The sequence below is a fragment of the Salvia miltiorrhiza genome, chromosome 1 (genome assembly GCF_028751815.1).
Source record: "Salvia miltiorrhiza cultivar Shanhuang (shh) chromosome 1, IMPLAD_Smil_shh, whole genome shotgun sequence".
NCBI lineage: Eukaryota > Viridiplantae > Streptophyta > Magnoliopsida > Lamiales > Lamiaceae > Salvia > Salvia miltiorrhiza.
In genome coordinates this window covers 42,447,316-42,468,384 of record NC_080387.1, presented here as the reverse complement: position 1 = coordinate 42,468,384, position 21,069 = coordinate 42,447,316, and the positions used below count along the sequence as shown (strand labels likewise).

At 33.4% G+C, this 21,069-nt stretch overlaps 1 protein-coding gene across 1 annotated transcript; it reads left to right on the top strand.

Annotated features, from left to right (window-relative positions):
- Nucleotides 1-7,109: 7,109 nt before the first annotated feature.
- Nucleotides 7,110-12,891, top strand: LOC131025699 (amine oxidase [copper-containing] gamma 2-like). The gene is made up of 5 exons (XM_057955492.1): nt 7,110-7,882; nt 10,268-10,941; nt 11,012-11,125; nt 11,873-12,420; nt 12,495-12,891. The coding sequence occupies exons 1-5, from the start codon at nt 7,264-7,266 to the stop codon at nt 12,703-12,705; spliced, it is 2,166 nt and encodes a 721-aa protein (XP_057811475.1). The 5' UTR covers nt 7,110-7,263; the 3' UTR covers nt 12,706-12,891.
- Nucleotides 12,892-21,069: the final 8,178 nt, after the last annotated feature.

Genomic DNA, 21,069 nt, shown 5'->3' with positions numbered 1-21,069 from the left:
ATATTGAGATTAAATCTATTGGCATCATATCTTTTTAACATAATCGGGCGAATCTATTATGTCTCCAATTATCAAAATAGTCTTCTATTTTGCGTGAACTTTTCATATTTTTCTTTATTATTTTTCTAAAATCTACTATTTCACATTGACTTTTTATACCACATCAAATACAAGTTTACATAAAATGACATATTCCGTCTAAGTACAGATCAAAAATTTACTTTATATCCTCCAAATTCCAATCAAAATTCACTTTTGTTTGGTGGAATGATTAAGATCAATATCATTCGAAATGCATCACTAATTTAATATGATCAAACAAATGCTATTTTAATAGCATCAAAATATAACTTTTAGGATTATTTGTATTTCTTCAAAAATAACGAAAATTATATCATTCGTAATAAACAAATATAACATATTTGCATCAAACCACAAATATAAGGGGAATTTGCACAAATTTCAATAACAATCTCTTTTATGCAAAGCATATATGTTACCATGATTCCGTTTTCTGGTTATTTCCAAGCCAATTTATTGATATAAACATATTAAACAGTATAATATTCTAATACTTCAAAGTTTCTTTCGTCTGGATTTAGATGATTACTAAAATTATACGGATTGAAATTCAGATGAAAAGAAAATTAGTCGTACCTTATTGGAAAGACACAATTCTTTCCTAGGGCATACCTCCAATCCTTTTACGATCGAAGGAAGATGAGAGGACTAGAACTATCGTGCTGATAACGTGTTATAAACTAGAGAGAAGCGAGAGAATATAGTAGAGAATACAAATATCGTTCTAATGAAGTTCACAATACACCCATATTTATAGGTGTTAAACCAAGTGTGAACGTCCGGTGTGAACGTTCACACACGTCCGGTGTGAACGTCCGGTGTGAACGGAGGACAGTCAACTCCGGCGGCTTGAAGATGTCAAGTGTTATTCTCCCTCTAGGTTTCTTGGTCAACACACATAAGATAGATCTAGAAGATATATTTACAACATCCTAGAATATTTAAAAGTTTCCTGCCACTAAACACCATTAAGGAGGCGTGTGCACGTGCTTTGTGAACTCTAGTTGTGGTTGAAATGAATACTAATTAATCTTTTCCTTTTCTAGTTTTGATGAAAAATCTAATGTAATAATTTTTTTTTAGTAGTATTTTCTATATTTTCATTTCTTTTTCTTCGAACTTCGTTACATGGGATCTTCCCTAACGTGATTAGAATGTCAAACTAATGTTTTTTAAAAATATATATGTCATCCCACAAAAGAAAATCATCGCGGCACAAAATAGATAATATTGATTTTATTTTATTTATAAATAATAAAAGCTATATAATATTATGCAAATATGCAATCCACCAAATATAGTAGTACTTAATAAAATGGTAGTAATATCATTGGAAGATTTTTTTTTTTTTTGAATTACATTAGAAGATAATTCGAGATCGGAAAACTGCAAAAGTCGTGGCGGTTGGCAATTTATGTTAGTAATTAGACGGTTAGTTTAGCTATGTTTATAGTTATGATAAATAAAATATTTTTTTATATCAGACATGTAAATAATTATTTGATATGTAAATAATTATTTGATTGCTCGTTCTCATCACAAAAATATATAATAATTATCCACACATATTTAAATTTATAAATTAGAAAAAAAATCGTTTAGGCATGTTGATAAATGTTCATACCCGTCAATAATGTATGTTACTCATACTCAAATAATTTAAATAACGAAACACTTAAAATTAGAGAAAATTCATCATATAATATTCATATTACAACGTTGTTTGCAATAAAATTGTTAAATATTGGAAATTAAGGCGCATAATCCTAGAACGTAATTAATCCTTTAATATGGAAAATTAAGGCGCATTATTGTTAAATATTGGAAATTAAGGCGCATTATTTGAGGAAATTTTTAATTGAATTTGTACAAAACGGCGTCATTTAAGCCTCAAAACAACGACGTCGTCTTTACTAATTCACGTAAGCTCCAATTCAATACTCTAACGATCGAAAAAAAAAAAATGGGAATGAAATTACAAAAATTGAAAAGATGATGATTTAATTTGCTATACTTCAAAAGTCATGTTAAAATTGCAATCTCAGCTTAACATTTAAAAAAAACTATTGTATTTTTTAATATATGTAAAAAAGCAACGTGGACTATCAAAGTGAGATGGAGTAAGAGTGCATTATATTTGATTAAAAATATTTGAGAATATTATATATTTTCACTATTTTTTACATCTTATGTAAGGTAAATAACTATTTCCAAAAAAGAAAAAAAAATACGAGTAACTTATTTTCTCTATTTTCACTCTTATTTACGATAATATTATAATATTTTTTTAAAATATTTTTCACTCGAAAAAAAGATGATGAGATAGAAAAGGGACCATTGACGTATGATAATTTATTTTAATATTTTCTTATAACTTGTATTTTTTTAACGAAAACAAAGCCTAAATGAAAAATAGACGCCGGAAACAGAAGCACCAAACAGCTACCCCACTCACCTAACTCCTTATATCTATCTGTTCTTGGATTTGGGATAATACATTTTCCCAATTACTTAATCATTAGTATAAGATTCCTCGCTAGAGAGTAGAGACTTTCCAATGTGCCCGAATTCCATCACTCCCATACAATACAAAACAAAACACAAGGAGAGTATATAAGAAGAAAAAGAAACGGAATGTCAAAAACAAAAGCAGAAAACGATAAAAAACAGTGTGCGTATGTTGGTAAAAATCTTAATTTTGAATGCAATAATATTATTCGGAAAAAATATGTTTAGATAAAAAAAAAATTATTAAATATATATAAAAATTAACTTATTTAAAAGTTTTGGTTCAAAATAAAAATAATAATTTATTTTATTATTTTATCAACATTGTAGTTACTTTTGTAATTTTTTGTTACTTTTTATGTACAAAAATTTAAAAAAGAATAAAAAATTACAAAAACAATTACAGTATAGACAAAACAATAAAATTAACTAAATAGTCATTTATTTCAAATCAAAAATTTTAAATAAATATATATTTTTTGTATATTTTATCAAATTTTGTCTAGATATATTTTGTTCAAACATCACTAATCTTTTAAATACACCATAATATTATATTTAATTTTACTTGATAATTCATTTAAAATAAAAATAAATAAAAATAAAGACAACCTCATTTACTTAGAGCATCTACAATGGTTTACTCTACATTAGAGGTGAATTTCACTCTATTGTAGAGTAAAATGTAGATTAATTTCATATTGCTCTCCAACAATCAACCCTACATTTCACTCTACAATGGAATATTCTATTTTGATACTTTATCTTGTTATTAAATTAATCTTTTTATCTAATTATTATATACTCCTATATATATTTGATTATATTTATGTTTTTGATAGTTTTATTTATTTATAATATTATTTTGTTATGAACTATATTCAAATTGTTGCACGTTAATCTATTCCAACAACATGAAAAACAATAGTATTACATAATACTTTTCAATATATTTGTCTAATATAAAAGAGAAAGAAAAAAAATACATCCCTTGAAAGCACAAGAACACAGACTAAGGGCACGAGTCTTGAAATGAGATCGTTCAATTAAAGAAACCTAATCCAAAGACTCTAGCACAAAACATCGTAAAGCAAACAAAGCAACTACCATAATTCAGATTTCAGGATAATCGTCCATTTCATCTGACTAATGGACTACATTATTCATTGCATGCATACTAGCACTATTGCTAAGATCAACCACAAAGTCCCTCGGTTTATACCCCATTTCCCCCGCATTCCTGAGGCGACCTTTAATGCTATCTTCCGGAGCGGCTTGCACCGGCTCCCTTCCCATGCCCTTTCCCGTGCCCTTTGGACGGCCACGTTCTCGCTTGGTCGGCACTTCCGAGAGCAGTTGCATTCCCTTGCTAACTTGTTCTTCTAGCCTACTAATACGGCTAGCAATATCCTTCGGAGCAGGAGGGTTAACAGATCAGTCACTCGGTTCACCTCCTGTAACAGATACTTCGATGGCAGGTTCCTCGGAGATCAAATTCTCCGTCGTCTTATCAAGTCCTGCGCTCCGCACCTTCACAAAAATAGCCCCATTCACCACCTGCATTTGCGTGACTTCCAGCTGCTGAACCACAACATAGGGGTCTAAAGTGAGATCGTCAGCGCGCTGATCACCAGTCGGAACATGGGAATCCGAAGGCCTAGAAGAGCGACGGGCATCGTGCCCACTAGGTGAAAGACGAAGATCCTCATTCTCCCTTTGCACCTCATTAGTTGGCTGCCTGACACTCTCTTGAACACCCAAGTGAGGCGTACGAGAGGCAACACGGTTCGACCCACCATGTATTCGACCGACAGATCCCTTCCCATGCACATTCAAAATAGGTTCCGATTCATTCTCTGGATCATTAGCAAGAACCTCAAAAGTGTTATGGGAGTGAGGCTGCACTTGACGTTAGTGATTATTCTTAGTCGGCCGGCGTCCCTTAACAACCTTGAAACCATCATCCTAGTCCGTCATATCCGGTGCTGAGGAAGGTTTTTCTTTATCATCATGAGCTTTCCTGAAAGCATTAGTGGCATGGCCAATAACCTTACAAATATTGCAAAAATAAGGGAGATTTTCATACCCATATTCGACTCTAAACGTATGATCACCACACTTAACATCCAAGAAATTGGGAATTGGGCCAGTGACATCCAATTCAACGATCACACGAGCAAAATGACCCACCCTAGCCGAAGCTGACTGACCATCAATCAAAATCGGGACACCCACATGTCGTGCGATGCCTACAATAACTTCCGGGAGCCAATAATCATGCGGAAGCCGAAAAATACGAATCTAAACATGCGATATGGTGGATGCTACCTTGTAGGGATCAAAGTTGGGAACCCAGGCTTGAAGACAAATAAGACCAGAACAGAGATGTTAGGAAAGAGAGGAATTTGCCGTGGCATAATCAATCGTCGATGAGGACTTAAAGGTGAAAAAACCTTTACCAAGCGTGATGATTTGCCATGGATGAACCGGCTTCCAGATATTGGTAAGTTCAACCTTAAGATCACTCGCAAATCTGGGCGTGTCGCCTTTACGAAAAAAGCAAAATTTATTTGTAAGCAAGCAACACTAATATTACATGATAATGATACTAGTCAAAATATAAACTACATAACAATAGGAACTAAATTTGCATATACCTCCCACAAATGTTTGTCTTTTATTATTATCGCAATTTTATAGTTAATGCCTTTTATAATTTTTTAGTTTCATGTTATTATGAAGAATAAATTATAATATAATGAAACTAAACTTGAATTCATAATATATTAATAATTAATTGAAACTAAATATAAATTATAATTTAAACAAATTAATTAATACCATAAAAAATATTTGAAAGTGGAAAAACTAATTCTACAATTAAAACAAAATAAATAATATATATCATATAAAAATAAAAGAAACAAAACAGGAAAGCAAATGAAAAAAAAAAAAAGATTAAAGCAAGTACTGTGATGAACAGTACCCTTCACTCTAGATTGTGGCGTAAAGTGCATTACAATTGGAGGACACTAAGGATGACAATGGATCCGGGACCCGGTCCAGATCTGCGGATCCAGACCCTTTTTTTTCGGATTTGGACCTTGTCTAAATTGGATCCGGCGGATCTGGACCGGATCTGGAATGCTCTTTAAATTTTTGGATCCGAATATGGAGTAATAGATTTAAAATCCAGATCCGGTCCAGATCCGACCCATGGACCCAAATATGTATAAGTATATACTCCCTCCGTCCACCAATTAAAGGCATATGGGAAAAAACACGGGTTTTAAGAAAAAGTGTATTTTTATTAGTTGAGTGGAGAAAGGGTCCCACTTTTTAAGAAAAAGTGTATTTTTATTAGTTGAGTGGAGAAAGGGTCCCACTTTTTTGTAAAGAATCTTTGACTTTTTTGATTAAATAATGAATAAAAACTTACCAAAAATAGGTAGGCCTTGTTTTTGTGGACGTCCCAAAAAGGCAAGTAGGCCTTGAATTGGTGGACGGAGGGAGTATAATTTATTTTTATTTTTATTTCTATCAAACCCTATATCCTGATGTTATTATGAATTTCTAACTATTCTTATTTCGTCCGCCACAAGCTGCTCCTTTCTAGACTCTAGTTCACTGCCCGACTACCGCTCATCTCCAGTCCACCGCCTGAGCCGCTCCCTCACCCGGAAACCCATCGGCGCTGACAGCATGAAGGTGACGCCAACCACCTTATTTGATATTTAGTTAGTTTAGAACTTATTTTGGAAGTGAAAAGGAAATGGATTCGAGTTTAGACCCGAGATCCTGTGGATCTTATGTATCTGGACCTAGATCCAATTTTTTTGGATCCAATGGATCTGGACCGGATCTGGATCTAAGTGAAAAATTATGGATCTGGATCTGGACCAAGCAGGATCCGGTCCAGATCCGGTCCATTGCCATCCCTAGAGGACACATCTCCCTTTAAAGTAGAGTAAAACTCTAGACTAGACTGTCATTGGAGATGCTCTTACCCAAATCCGAGTACCACCACACCACTCAGCCACTCGACCCACATGAAATCTCTCGTTTCATAATTTACTATATTATATCGTATTTCACTCTTAATTTATTACTCCCTCCGATCCTAAAAATTGTGAACCAAAAGAGATAGCCCGGGTTTTAAGAAAAAGTATGATAGTTGTGTTTAAGTGGAGATTGAGTCTCACACTTTTTTGTAAATAGTGAGTGAAGAGTCATTTCCAATTAAGGAAAGACCACAATTTCAGGGACGTTCAATATAGTAATAAAGCCACAATTTTCAGGGAATTAGAGATTATTATTTAATTATTTTTAAATTTTAATTTATTATATTTTAATATAATTTTAAGATAATTAATAAGGGCTCACTCATCTTATTAGAATTTATAATTATTTTTTATATTTATTTGCATTAATAATAGATTGTTTAGATAAATTAATTCAAGGTTAGGATATATAATTTTTTAAAATTTTAATTTTTAGTAATAAATATTAATTAAAAGTTGTTATATAATATTTTTTTTAATTTCAATAATAAAAATTACAAAATAAAGAGATTAAAATGAGATACGAGGTTCTATTTGGGAGTCTGGGACCGGACCACTCTCATAGTTATTCCTATATATACACACACACAGCGTACACACTCCCTCACACGAAATGGAGGGCAAGAGCTTCCTCCGCCGTCTCTTCCTCATCTCCGCCGTCGCCTCCGTCGTCCTCCTAACCATCATTACCCTCCCGCCGCTCCCCACCAAACCCGACCTCCACGAGTGTGCCACCAACTCCGTGTGGTGCACCGCCAAGAACCGCTTCCTCCGGCACCCAGCCGACGCGGCGGCGGTCGGAAACGACCACAGCGGCGATGTCCCCCACCACCCCCTGGACCCGCTGACCGTCCAGGAAATGAACCGGGCCCACAAGTCCATCAAGTCCTTCTTCGCCGGGAAGGTCTACGGCGTGCACTCGCTGGTCCTCGAGGAGGCCGACAAGGAGGTCGTGCTGAGGTGGCGGAAGCCTGATCCCCTGCCGCCGCGGAAGGCGTCCGTGATCGCACGCGCCGCCGGGAAGAACTACATCCTGACGGTGGACTTGGAGAGCAGCGAGGTGAGCCAGCACGACGCCACCCAAATCTCCGGTTACCCGATGGTGACGCTGGAGGATATGCAGAGCATGATTTATGCGCCGCTTGCCAACGCCGATTTTAACCGTACGATTCTAGCCAGAGGCGTCGATCTCGCCGATGTCACTTGCTTGCCCTTTTCCCCTGGGTGGTATGGTAAGAATTCACGACTTGGATCTTTTTTATTTTCTTCGTCCAAGGATTTATGGGTACCACTACCAATATTTAAAAATGAACAATTATAATAAAAGGGCAAAAAATAACAATAATATATATAATATATTAAAAAGACAATTTTAAAATTAAGTGGCAATTTTATAGTTATAATAAAATTGAAGGTTGGCTCTCAAAAAAGAATAAAAAAATTGAAGGATGTAAACTACTATGTTTTTCTCCTTTTTCATCTTCATTTTTCTGTTTTATTTCTTTCTAAAATTATGAAATTCGATTGATTATAAAACACTTAATATAAATACTAAATTAAATATCACGATAAGAGCTTTAATTTCATATATTTGATTTAAAATATAAAAGTTATATTTATTTAAAGATTAAAATTAAAAAAAAATTCTCTCTCCTCTCATATTTTTTTTGAATAAATATATTTGTTTTTAATTTTAAATAGTACTAATAAATTATGTGAGTGTATTTATTATGCATTGATGTTTCATTTTAGAAAGTGATATATTAAAATAAGACGTTTAAATAAGAAAATTTTTACTATTGAATTGAGACGAAGAGAGATTTTCTTTGTGTAATTGTAACTAAATACACCAATTTTTACCTGAATTATTTTTTTTGATATAAATTGTGTTGATTTTTCATATGATTATTAAATTTAGCAAATAAATTTTATCATAGTTAGTTGAAGTAGCAAGTCTATGCCTTTGTAATTAGTTGATACCACATTTTTTTTCATTTAGTATATATATCGACCATTTAAGCTATATAGACGTTGTATGCGTCTACTTCAACATTAATTAATTTGGAGTATAAAATCGATAATCGTGTAGGAAATTAAAGTAATTAAAATTTCATGGATTTAAAGTCAGATTTGTATTATGCATCTACTATCTTTTCGTATTGAGTACATTCACAACTACACAATTACATGCAAATTTATTTTATGTTGTTTACAAGATTAATGGTCACCTCATAAGTGATATTTGGGAACTGGGATTGTGCTAAAGAATCTTCTAATATTAATTGGGCCGGTATAGCGGAGCTTTTTGGAAACTTTGGCGAGATAATGATTTATTTAATATAATGAGATGTATCCTAGCTGTTTGTTTTTTATATAGTGTATTTGGATTTATGTGTTGAAGATACCATATTTACATTATTGTGTGCTAAATTGTAATGTTTGTCATACTAATACGTTATACATGGTTGCAACAAATGATTGCAAGAATTGTTTAATTAGATGAGTTACATCGTGACTTAACGTGACGTGGAAATAGAATACTCAAGTTTATTTAAATGCTTTTAGAAGACTTTCTTTGAGCGAAGTTGCTAGCAACATGGTGTGACAGAAATTTATTAGAGAAAACAATTTAAGTGTTAATTAGTATTTTACATGGTATGTGTTGCTGTCGACTTTTCTAATGCTTAGGACAGTTGGATGCCGTTGTGTAAGTGTCCTATTTATATATATATATATATATATTTTAAATATTTTCTTTCCATTTTTTATTCACTTCGATTATTGTGTTTTAGTTTAATTTTTTAAACATCTTAATTACAATTAATTATATCCAATTAGGTTATATATTTCCATTTAGCATTTAATCCCAATTTAATTAATAATTAAGAATTTGAGCTCATAAATTCACACACACACACATATAAATATATATATATATATATATATTCTAAATCTATTTTTATAATAAATATACTTTACAATTGATATGTTATAATATCTTTTTTATTATGAGTATTAATCAAATAATAGATTTGATAGTGCACTACACATGACATTAATTAACTTAAGACACAAATCTTTCATTAGCATTTATAGTCTTATAGATCATGCATGAAAACTTGTCATATTCCTCTCCCTCAAAATAAATGGTACACACCTACTTAGGATAGCAAAGTCAAAGGATACCCACTAATTCAAAAATATTTTTAAATGTAGTTAAACTTACCAAAATGTCCTTAATCACTAATTTTGTCTAATTTGTACGTCACAAAATAATTGATGACGAAAATAGATATGTATGTAGGCACACTTTAACGCTATATATATATGTTTTTGTAATAAGTGTAATAATGTTTATATATATATACAGAAAGTGTCATCTTGGTGTGTTGATAGCTATGCTTGCGACTTGCGTACACTACTTTATTATCACGTTAGACACACACATACCCACACGTTATGATAATTCATTTTGCATCTTTTGATGTCAATAATAAATTATATATACAATAATGATTAATTATCCAGATTGGATTTGACATATTTTACGAATTTGGTATTTTTGGATCCACGCATGAATGAATTGTGATATTTAATTATGTAAGGAAATGATTCAGGTGAGGCTGAGGATGGAAGGAGATTGGTAAAACTAGAATGCTTCTCAATGAAGGACACTGCAAACTTCTACATGAGGCCTATCGAAGGTGTGATCGTTGTGACTGATTTGGACACGAAGCAAGTGGTGGAGATCGTCGACAAAGGAAAACACATCCCTATCCCCAAAGCAGCCGGCACGGACTACCGGTTAAACGTGGCCAACGGGCCGATCATCAAGCTCCCCAACCCCATCTCCATGGAGCAGCCCAACGGCCCCAACTTCGTCATAGAGGACGAGCATCTCGTGAAGTGGGCCAACTGGGAGTTCCACTTGAAGCCCGACCCTAGAGCCGGGGTGGTGATATCACGGGCCAGGACCCGTGATCTGGATACGGGGGTCATGAGGGATGTGATGTACCAAGGGTTTGCGTCCGAGCTCTTCGTGCCCTACATGGACCCTGAGGAGGCATGGTACTTCAAGACTTACATGGATGCGGGCGAATACGGGTTCGGGCTTCAGGCCCTGGCCCTCGAGCCCTTGAACGACTGTCCCAGGAATGCTAAGTATATGGATGCAGTTTTCGCAGCCTCCGATGGCACGCCTTATGTTAGATCAAACATGATTTGCCTATTCGAGCGATATGCAGGGGATGCTGCCTGGAGACATACTGAGAACCCCATTACTGGCGAAATGGTAATTATTGACTTATTCAGATTCATTCTCTATTCCCTATATATATATGTTTTAATTGTGGCATATATAGATTCGGGAGGCTAGGCCAAAAATTTCACTTGTTGCGAGAATGGTGGCATCCCTGGCCAATTATGACTATATTGTGGACTGGGAGTTCCATGCTGATGGACTAATCAATGTCAAGGTAATTACTTCATATACTCGTTTGGTTACTACTTTTGGTGCTTGTCTTTAAGTTGTTCACTAACATATAAAACTTGGTATCTTTTCACAATTACATCTTCATCTAAAATAATTAACAATTAGATATTATATATGCACTTTTAAAAATTCATATTGCGTCTCAACGTTCAATTTTCAGCAACATTAATCCTATATGACATGCCGAAAGCTGAGTTGGGTTTTAAGTAATAAAGCTGACTGAAAAACGTAAGCTAAATTTAACATCAACAAAAACCTATAAATTAAAGAATTTAAAACGTAAGCTAAATTTAAAATGATCATAAAAATGACGCATTTCAATGTCAATTCATTTTTAATCCCAGATGTTAAAATTTAGCTACAATTCGGGTCTGCTACATAGAATTTTCGTCATTGAAAATCAAATCTTAGGACACAATTATTAAAAGTTTGATAGTTTGGATATAAATTTTATTTAGATCATGACATATTGTGAAAAGGTCAGTAGTGAGGGCATTAAATTGTAATTTTCTCTAAAATTTAATAAATGAATCGACTTCTATACTTGTATAAATCAGTTGGTGGAAGTTCTCTAGTCCCTGCTGTCATTGTCTAAAATATAGTACTATATGACAAAAAACTAGAGTTTAATTTGTTTCCTGGTAGTTGCTAGTCAATATAAATGAAACAGTCATATCATCATCACCCACAAAAGTGTGTTGGAATTAATTTGATGGATGATGACCTGCAGGTGTCACTGACCGGCATAGTGATCGTGAAAGGAACTAGTTATGCAAACATGAACCAAGTGAACGAAGACAAAGCCGAGCTCTACGGCACCCTCCTATCCGACAACATCGTCGGCGTCGTCCACGACCACTTCATCAATTTCTACCTGGACATGGACATCGACGGCCCCGACAACTCCTTCCTCAACGTCCATCTCCAACGCCACTACACCGACGGCAACTCTCCCAGGAAGAGCTTCATGAAGGTCAACAAAACCGTCGCCAAGACGGAGAAGGACGCGCAGATCAAGCTCAAGCTCACCGACCCCTCCGAGTTCCACGTCATCAACCCCAGCAAGAGGTCCAGGGTCGGCAACCCCGCCGGGTACAAGGTGGTGGCCGCGGGCACGGCCGCCAGCTTGCTCGACCCGGAGGATGCTCCTCAGAGGAGAAACGCATTCACAAACAACCAGATTTGGGTGACGCCTTACAACAAGAGCGAGCGGTGGGCGGGGGGGCTGTTCGCCTACCAGAGCCACGGCGACGACACCCTTCAAGTCTGGTCCGACAGGTAAACACTCGATCTTTTATAATATGAAAAATTATTAGAATTTGGGTGATTAAAAGGGAAGAGGGTGGTGGCAGGGACCGGGACATTGAGAACAAGGACATTGTGTTGTGGTACACATTGGGATTCCATCATGTTCCTTGCCAGGAGGATTATCCGATCATGCCTACCGTGACGTCGGGCTTCGACCTGAAGCCGGTGAACTTCTTCTCGAGGAATCCGGTGCTGAGAGTCGCTCCCTACGTCGAGAGAGAGCTGCCAGTTTGCAAAGCTGCTGCTTCAGCTTGAGAATCTGCACCATGAATTTGTTTCCATCTGGAGATGCAATAGTAGGGATCGGAGAGTGTCAGAATTCAATATGCATGACATGGAATTTGTATTTCGACTAGTTTGAGATCATTACTGAATTGTATGTGCTTTGAGCCTTTGATTACAAACAAATTCTAAAAAAACCTCAACCTTGAAAGTCCAAAACAAGGAATTGCACTAGGATGAGCAAAACAAGGCCACAGGCCCGTTTGCATATTTAGTTGATAAGTCGTTTTTATCTGCCGCCTACAGGTTGCCTTCTATATAGATATGCGAAACACAAAATTCCCAATATTAAGTATGAATCATATTTCAAATATTTGGGTTAAATCTATATCTTTATAAAAGAGTAAAATTTAATTTGCCTATTACACCTACACCTCTATTATATACTCATTTAAGTTAAGAACAAAAGTATAAGACTATCTATGTTTTATTAACCCGTGGTGGAGCCAAACTTTCGATTCACGAAGGTCCAATTTTTATTTCAACAAAATTAATAATTCAATTAGAAATAAAAAATGAAATTAAATTAGATTTAAACTAAATAATAATCATTAACACAATTATAATTCCATTTAAATTACAAAAAGTACTTTTTAAACTTTCTTTCAAGTTCATACAAAACAACTTCAAAAAATTATGACGGATAAAACTTAATTTACAAGGCGAAATAGCTTTCAATATCACATTGAAAAAATGAATCTTTTGGATTCAAACATGACATGCATAAATTATTTACGTGTTCAATTTATCAATTGTCAATTCAACTTTAAAACTTGCATGTCAATTTCAGTATAAAATAGTTCAATTCGGTAACTGTAGAGATAAAATCATATCTTTCTATTTTTTATAATATATTTATAAAATTACAAAAATATTTTAACTATTTTAAAAAATTCCGGGGGGTCCAGTGACACCCTACCCACCTCTAGCTTCGCCCTGATCATTATAACTATCTATTATTACTATATAATTTTTTTTATTATCTGGACTATATATATAATATCCTTTCTTATTTAAAGATAATTTGGTCATTTAGCGCAATGTTCGATTTGATGAATTAGATAAATTTAGTTTCATGATATGTTATAATATGTTGTTTGGCTAGAAGGACACGACTTGTGACTTAATCTCGAGACAATGTTACATAGGGTTAGTCATGCCTTATAAGTCTTGGCTTCTTCCTATAACAAAATTTATTTTGGATACTTTTGTGCCCACTTAATCTTGAGTGATTCCGGACCAATATAATTCTAGTAAGCGGGCACACAAATATATAAGTTTTACATAAAATGAGAATGTGTTGGAGTTATTTTAATCTCTATAAAACTTTCCTATTTTAATGGGATTTGTTGGTATTGTGTTTTGCTCTTTCTTCACGTTTTTGTAGGTTGGAAGCTGTAGTCAAAGGTTGGTTAGGCTGCTCCTATAAAGGTGAAACTAAAAGATTGAGGAGAGAGTGGAAGGTTGTTCCTTGTTTCATGGAACAAATCCACGATGCCTCAATCTCTCAACTTTCACTATGGATATGGGCTGAAACATAAAGGATATGGACGTGCATATCAAGGCTCCTAATCTATATAAATAGGAGTTAGATCAGATCAAAAGGTGTGCATTAAGTTTGAGAGATTCTGCTGAAGTCTCGTGTGTTGTTGAGTGTGTTTTCATAACATTCCTTATAACATTTATGTTTCTCGCTAGTTCATTTGTGGTTAGTCACGAGTGTTGTGAAGAAGATTTTCATTATATTGTTGTGAGGAAGATTTTCATTGTATTTAGTGAGTCGTTTTCTCAGCTTGTGAGCCTAGCTAAAGATGATTCTTAGTCTTTGGTTTAGCTATTTGTTTTTGTAAAAGTTCACCAAGTATTCTTAGTGAATTATTCTCCATATTGGCACCTACAAGTTATAATTACAACTTGTGGAAAAATTCATTCTTGTGTCATGTTTCTTATTGAATTTTCGCTGCTGTTTTTACTCTGTATTTTGTGGAGTGTTGTCGACACACTCTGTACAACATCATGTTCCAGTCGAAGTAACACTTACAATTGGTATCAGAGCAGTCACTTGATATACTAAGTGTGATCCTGATAGTTTCCACAGCTGTTGTTTCGTCATGGATCCAAGCAATTTAGGTTACTATCGACCACCAATCTTGGATGGATCGAACTACTCCTACTGGAAGACCATAATTCACTCGTTCATCAAGTCCATCGACAGAAGGGCGTGGCAATCCGTGGAAGATGGGTGGTCAGTTCCAAAAGCCGTCGATGATCACGTGGATGTCAACCCAGTACCTTCACAACAATGGAACTGCGATCAAATTGAGGCTGCAATTCTCGATGACGGAGCCCTCAATGCAATTTATGCATTTGTGGACATGAATATGTTCAAACTCATCAAGAATAGTGCATGTGCCAGAGATGCGTAGGATGTCCTTCAACGCCATTGTCAGGGAGACACAAGCATCAAAGAATCGAGGCTTCACATCGTCGTCACCAATTGCAAGTTCGAGAATATGAAGATGGAGGAAGATGACGATATCAATGCATACACGGAGAGGATCTTGGACGTTGCAAATGAATGTCAAGATTTCGGTGATTCGATTAGAAACAAATTGCTAGTCTCCAAGGCGCTTCAAACCTTACCATCTCGGTTTGAAATGAAGGTAACAACAATTGAGACATCAACATGTTGTTGCTATTGAATTTCATGGATCTCATGAACTCATTCAAAATCTATGAGATAAATCTGGAGGAGAAAAGTGTAATTCGCTAACTATCATGGAAATCGGAGATATACAAACGTTTTTCTATCTACATATATTACGTGTATAAACCGTCATATATGCCTATTGTTTTGACTAGTGAGCTGTTGTGTTGTTCTGGAGGATCGCCAACTACTACACCCACCATTTCATCAAAAATAAATAAATATTAGAACTAGGTATTTTCCATTTTTTCTCTTTATTTTGTTGATGGATATTCGAATAGTATCTAACTTATTTCAATTCTTCTGAAATATATATAATAGTGGTTTTAACATATTTTTTTTTGAATTAGAATTACAAGAGGTATCTGAATATACTCAATTATGCAACTCGCATGTAGGCGGGACCTCAACACCACACAACGGTGGAAAAACTACACCACACGCACGCGGGAATACAACACCACCCCAAGGTAGGAAAACATCACCATACGCAGGCAGGATTGAACCCAAGACCTCTCACAAAGGAGAGTCTTTGGATGTCTTAACTTTGCCACTAGAACAGTACCTCATTGCCAATGGTTTTAACATGTTAATATCTATTTTGTATGGCTTTCAATTGCCTACTCTAGACACAAGGCAGGCACAATTTATACATCAGAAAGTAGACATGATTTTTTATGCTAGACTCGGCCACGTGAAATTTCTTGCGGCGAGAATGGTATAAATTTTTAGAAATTGGAAAAATAGTATTTATATATTTAAATAATTAAAATTCTTTCATTCCCAAAATACATTCTCAATTGAAAATGGCATAGATTTTAAGAAATTTATTAAGTATGTGTGAGTGGAAGAATAGTTTTATTTCTATTGTGAGTGGATTATGTGGAGCATGCTTATTAAAAATTGAAATGAGAATACATTTTAAAGGCGAACCAAAAAAGCAAATATGAGAACACATTTTATAGATGAATGGAGTATTTGGTAAAATTAGACAAACTCATTGTATCTAAAAAAATACAAAAATAAAAATAAAAATTAAAGACTCACCATAAAATAATTTATTATTCCCTCCGTCCCAACTTTTAGTATCCATTAGAGAGTTGCACGAGTTTTAGTAAAGTGGTTGGATCTGTTGTGAATGGAATAAGGGTCCCACCTTTTATGTGAGTGTTAAAATATATAATTAAAGTGGAGCAAGGATCACACCTACTTTTACTAAAAATAAAAATGGATACAAAAATGTGAGACGACCAAAAAAAGAAATATGGATACTAAAAGTTGGGACGGAGGCAGTAATTTTGAATGTACAGTGAATTCTTTATGAGAAATTTTTTATTTGCACGAAACTATTAGAAAATGCGGCTTTACGACCAAATTTTACAATTAGAATTTTCAGATGTTAATTTTCACTGTTAGCGATCAAATAACGACAGATTCATGAGTGAAATTTTTTATTTATTTTTATCTTTTCAACAATCGAAATTTCGGAATAGTTATTATTTGTTTTAACGACTAAAAATTCGATCGTTGTTATTATTATTATTATTATTTTTTTTTAAAGATCAAAAATTCGATCGCTAATATTTTATTACTACTATTCATTTTTTTTATTTTTTTAAACATATTTTTTTGCTTTTGTAACCACCGGAAATTCGATAGTTGATATTATATTATTATTTTTATTTTAGTTTTTTTTGTAACGATCAAAAATTCGATCGTTAATATTATTTTTTAAAAATTAATCATTAATTCGGTCATTAATATTAGGAAAAAAAAATTGGTGAAAATTTCTTAATCACATTTTTAACGATAATATTAACCTTTTTTATAAATAAATTAACGATAATATTAGCTTTTCAATTTCTTTTATTATTTTAAATCGATCATTACTCTTTCTCCGACACCAAAAGTTTAAATATCCTTCTCAACATATCCTAAGAGTAAGTATGAATGAGACTGCATATTGATGAAGAGTTTAAATAAATTGATATTTGCTAACAATTTATAAAATATGTATTTTCTATATTGGTGATTATTTGAAAGAAACTTCAAAGTTAATCTCTCTTGGCTTAGAGCAGATCGATGATGAGTGACTCATTGGAAAGTTTTTCACGACGTATGCTATATCATGAGCAAATTGAGGTTACTATAATTGAAAATGAGTTCTTATTAACAACCGAATTTTCAATTCTTAAAAAGTAATTCTCGGTTGTTAAAAAGAAAAATTCGGGCAATTACAATTTTAAATAATAGGAATTTACGATCAAAATCGATATTTATAACGATCGAACTTTTTATTGTTAAAATTAACGATAAAAAATCGGATCGTTAAAAGCCGAACGACCATGCAAATAACGATCACTTAAATCAATCGTTAATCATTTTAACGGACTAATTTTCATTTTTAATGACCGAATTTTTTATTGTTAGAGCCGTACTTTTTAATAGTGTGATATTCGAACCCATACCATTAATTTTTGTTCAATAAAGTAACAAATTTATAATCTTTATATTCTATAGGGCTCGTTTGGTACATGGTATGAAATAAAGTGTGATATGTTTGACTGATATGTCTTTTACCATATGTCACATCAATATTATGTTTGATAGAATATATATATATAGGGGGCCGCTCCAATGAGACCTCCTAATTTTAGTGAGATCTAGGGCACGATCTGGTGCGTTTATTTTATCAATCCTATGGCTGATATTGTATCTGGAGGGTGATTTTTTTTCGCAGGGTTCGAATCCTGGAAAGAGCAGAATATTTTAAATTTTGTTATTCATCAGTATATACTGCATTGTTCATCAGTATATACGGCCCTGTTCATCAGTATATATGTCTTATTCATTACGAATTTTTCATCAGTATATACATCTTGTTCATTAGATATACGTTTTGTTCATTAGTATTATATGTCTTATTCATTGTCCTAGTGTTTCACGAAAAATATGGGGTATCACTGGAGCGCGCCCCTATATATATATATATATATATATATATATATATATATATATATATATATATATATATAGGGGTGGGCTTCCGTGAGAGCACATTTTAAAATAAGAAATAAGAGCAATTTTTAATGTATGAATTTTATGTAGAACACGTATGAATTCGTTGTATAAATATATGAATGGTGAAAAATAATTTTTTGCTACCTTTGAGATTCGAACTCAGGACCATAAATCCATCAAACAGGATTACGAATCAACCGTAGATCTTGATGGCTACCATTTAATCTAGTAATTAATTTGATGGCTACCATTTAATCTAGTAATTAATTATGTAATCCCTTAATATTCTGAGTACTACCGAAAATAGATAAAAAAAGGGTATTTTGGTGAACATACTTTCGAGTCTAACTTAACTTGATTAGATCAAATCCCATAATTGTCGCATAGAATATTAATTCCCCCAACCTTTTAACCTACCATTCTCATCACTTTCACTTTATCTTTCTATTTCTCAAAACTCTTGTACTCCTTGCTTGTGTTTCGTCTGTTGCCGTCAAGAACTCGAAGGTATTGTGTATCATTTTTTTTACTTGAACAATTGTTCCCGTCGTTCTAGATTATTTATCACCTTTAATGTTCTTGTTCATTATTTTTCCTTTTAGTGTATTTGAACAATTGTTCCCTTTATTTGTGTTTGGAGTCCATTGAAATACGTGGTCATTGATGCTACAAGAGAAGATGTCACAGGTTATTAGTAGATGTTATTCATGAATTGATCGATTTAGTTTGTTCAATGTGAATGGCAGTACTATTCATGAGAAATATGTTTTTTGTATTCTTTATTCATCCATCGTTTTATGTAAAATATGTTCGAGTATGTGTTGTTTGGTATTAGTATTCTTCTGATCGTGAATGGAATTTAAAGCGTGTATGTTCTTGTTTGAGTAATACATAGATATATTCAATTAAGTATGTTCATTGATTTCACATATTTTGATTGGTTTATATATTTGTTCATTGATTGTTAAAATATAAGGTCTATACATAAAGATGTTGTATGTATGTCTGTCTTATTCATCTATGTTGGTACATTTGTTCAGTTACGTTGTTCATAGGTAAATTATAAGTTTTAATACATTTGTTCATAGGTCAAAATATTTGTTCATGGGTCAGAATATTTGTTCATAATTTTGGCCCTTATGTGCATGGGTTATATGTTTTAATTCATTTCGTGAATTATAATTTGGTTACTATGAATAGAACGAGTGTAGAACGTAAATTCGTTTCAAACTAATAAGAACATGCACAATAGACCATCAAATGAATTATAACTTGGTTATTATGAAAGATCTTTATATTGGACAGGACGATAGACCAGACAAGAAACACAATAGACACAGGTTTGTACCTTATGCGCAATTTGGAGACTTTTATGGGCGATGGATCCCCGAGCTGGAAGTGTGGAATGCCATCATCGTCTCCAAGTCACATAAGTTTGGAGAGATTGTGCTACAATTCTAAATTGTGAATGCAACTATGTGAAGGAAGGCCAACTCAAATATGCGTCTGCACATTATTGACTTGAATACATTATCACAAGTTGTGCATAAATAGTAAGTTCAAGGCTAACTATGTTTTGCTTGGATGAGACAAGCCAAAAATATGACCAGATTATTGACTTTGAATTGTTCTTATTTTTTCGGATATATTACTATGGGTCACAGACTTATGAGCGAATAAATGTAATAACTTTTTGTCGTCGGGATTACGTTTGTTCATTGGCATATAATTTTATGCATATTCGTTGTTCTTCTTTTTCTAGATATTTTACTATAAATATCATGTTTATGAACAAATAAATGTAGTAATATTTTGTCATGGAAATTATGTTCGTTCACTGCGTATAATATAATGCATGTTCGTTCACAACGTTGTTCATTCTTTTCGATTGTTCATGTATAATGAAAGACATGTTTTTTTAAAAAAAAATTGGGTGTAAAAGCTGGAGCCGAGTAATTCCTTGTCAAGTATATGATTTTAAATATTTTATAAATAATGTGCCGTGAGTTTGTAAGTCAGTATAACATAATTAATAAAATTATGTGACATTAAGATTAAGTTTTTTGCAATATGGATCTTCTTGCTTCCATGAATAATCCTACGGATAGTTGTTCAATTAATTTTAGCTTTAATGGATTTTAAATTATAGTTGGTGATGCATATTGGTTATTGTACATGTTTCGAGTATGAATATGACTATATACTCAATGAATACATAAAAAAATATTAAATGTTTTCCAAATATATTCATCACATAATTTAACATACTAAGCTTATTCAGACAACTAAAATGCATGTTGAGAAATGTATTACAGTGCATATTGCAATACAAGGCGTGAACATGGGAAATGTATTCATGAATATAATATACGTGCCAACAGTACATAATGCAATTAAACGTCTGAACATGGGAAAATGTATTCATGAATACAATAGGTGCCAATAGTGCATAATGCAATTAAACGCATGAACATGGAAAAATGCATTCATGAATATAGTAGGTATTGCACTGCATATTGCAATACAAAGGCGAGAAGATATGTTGAATGATGAAGCATGAATATAGAATTAAAGAACTATACCAAAATAAATCTTTAGTCGTCTGTTAG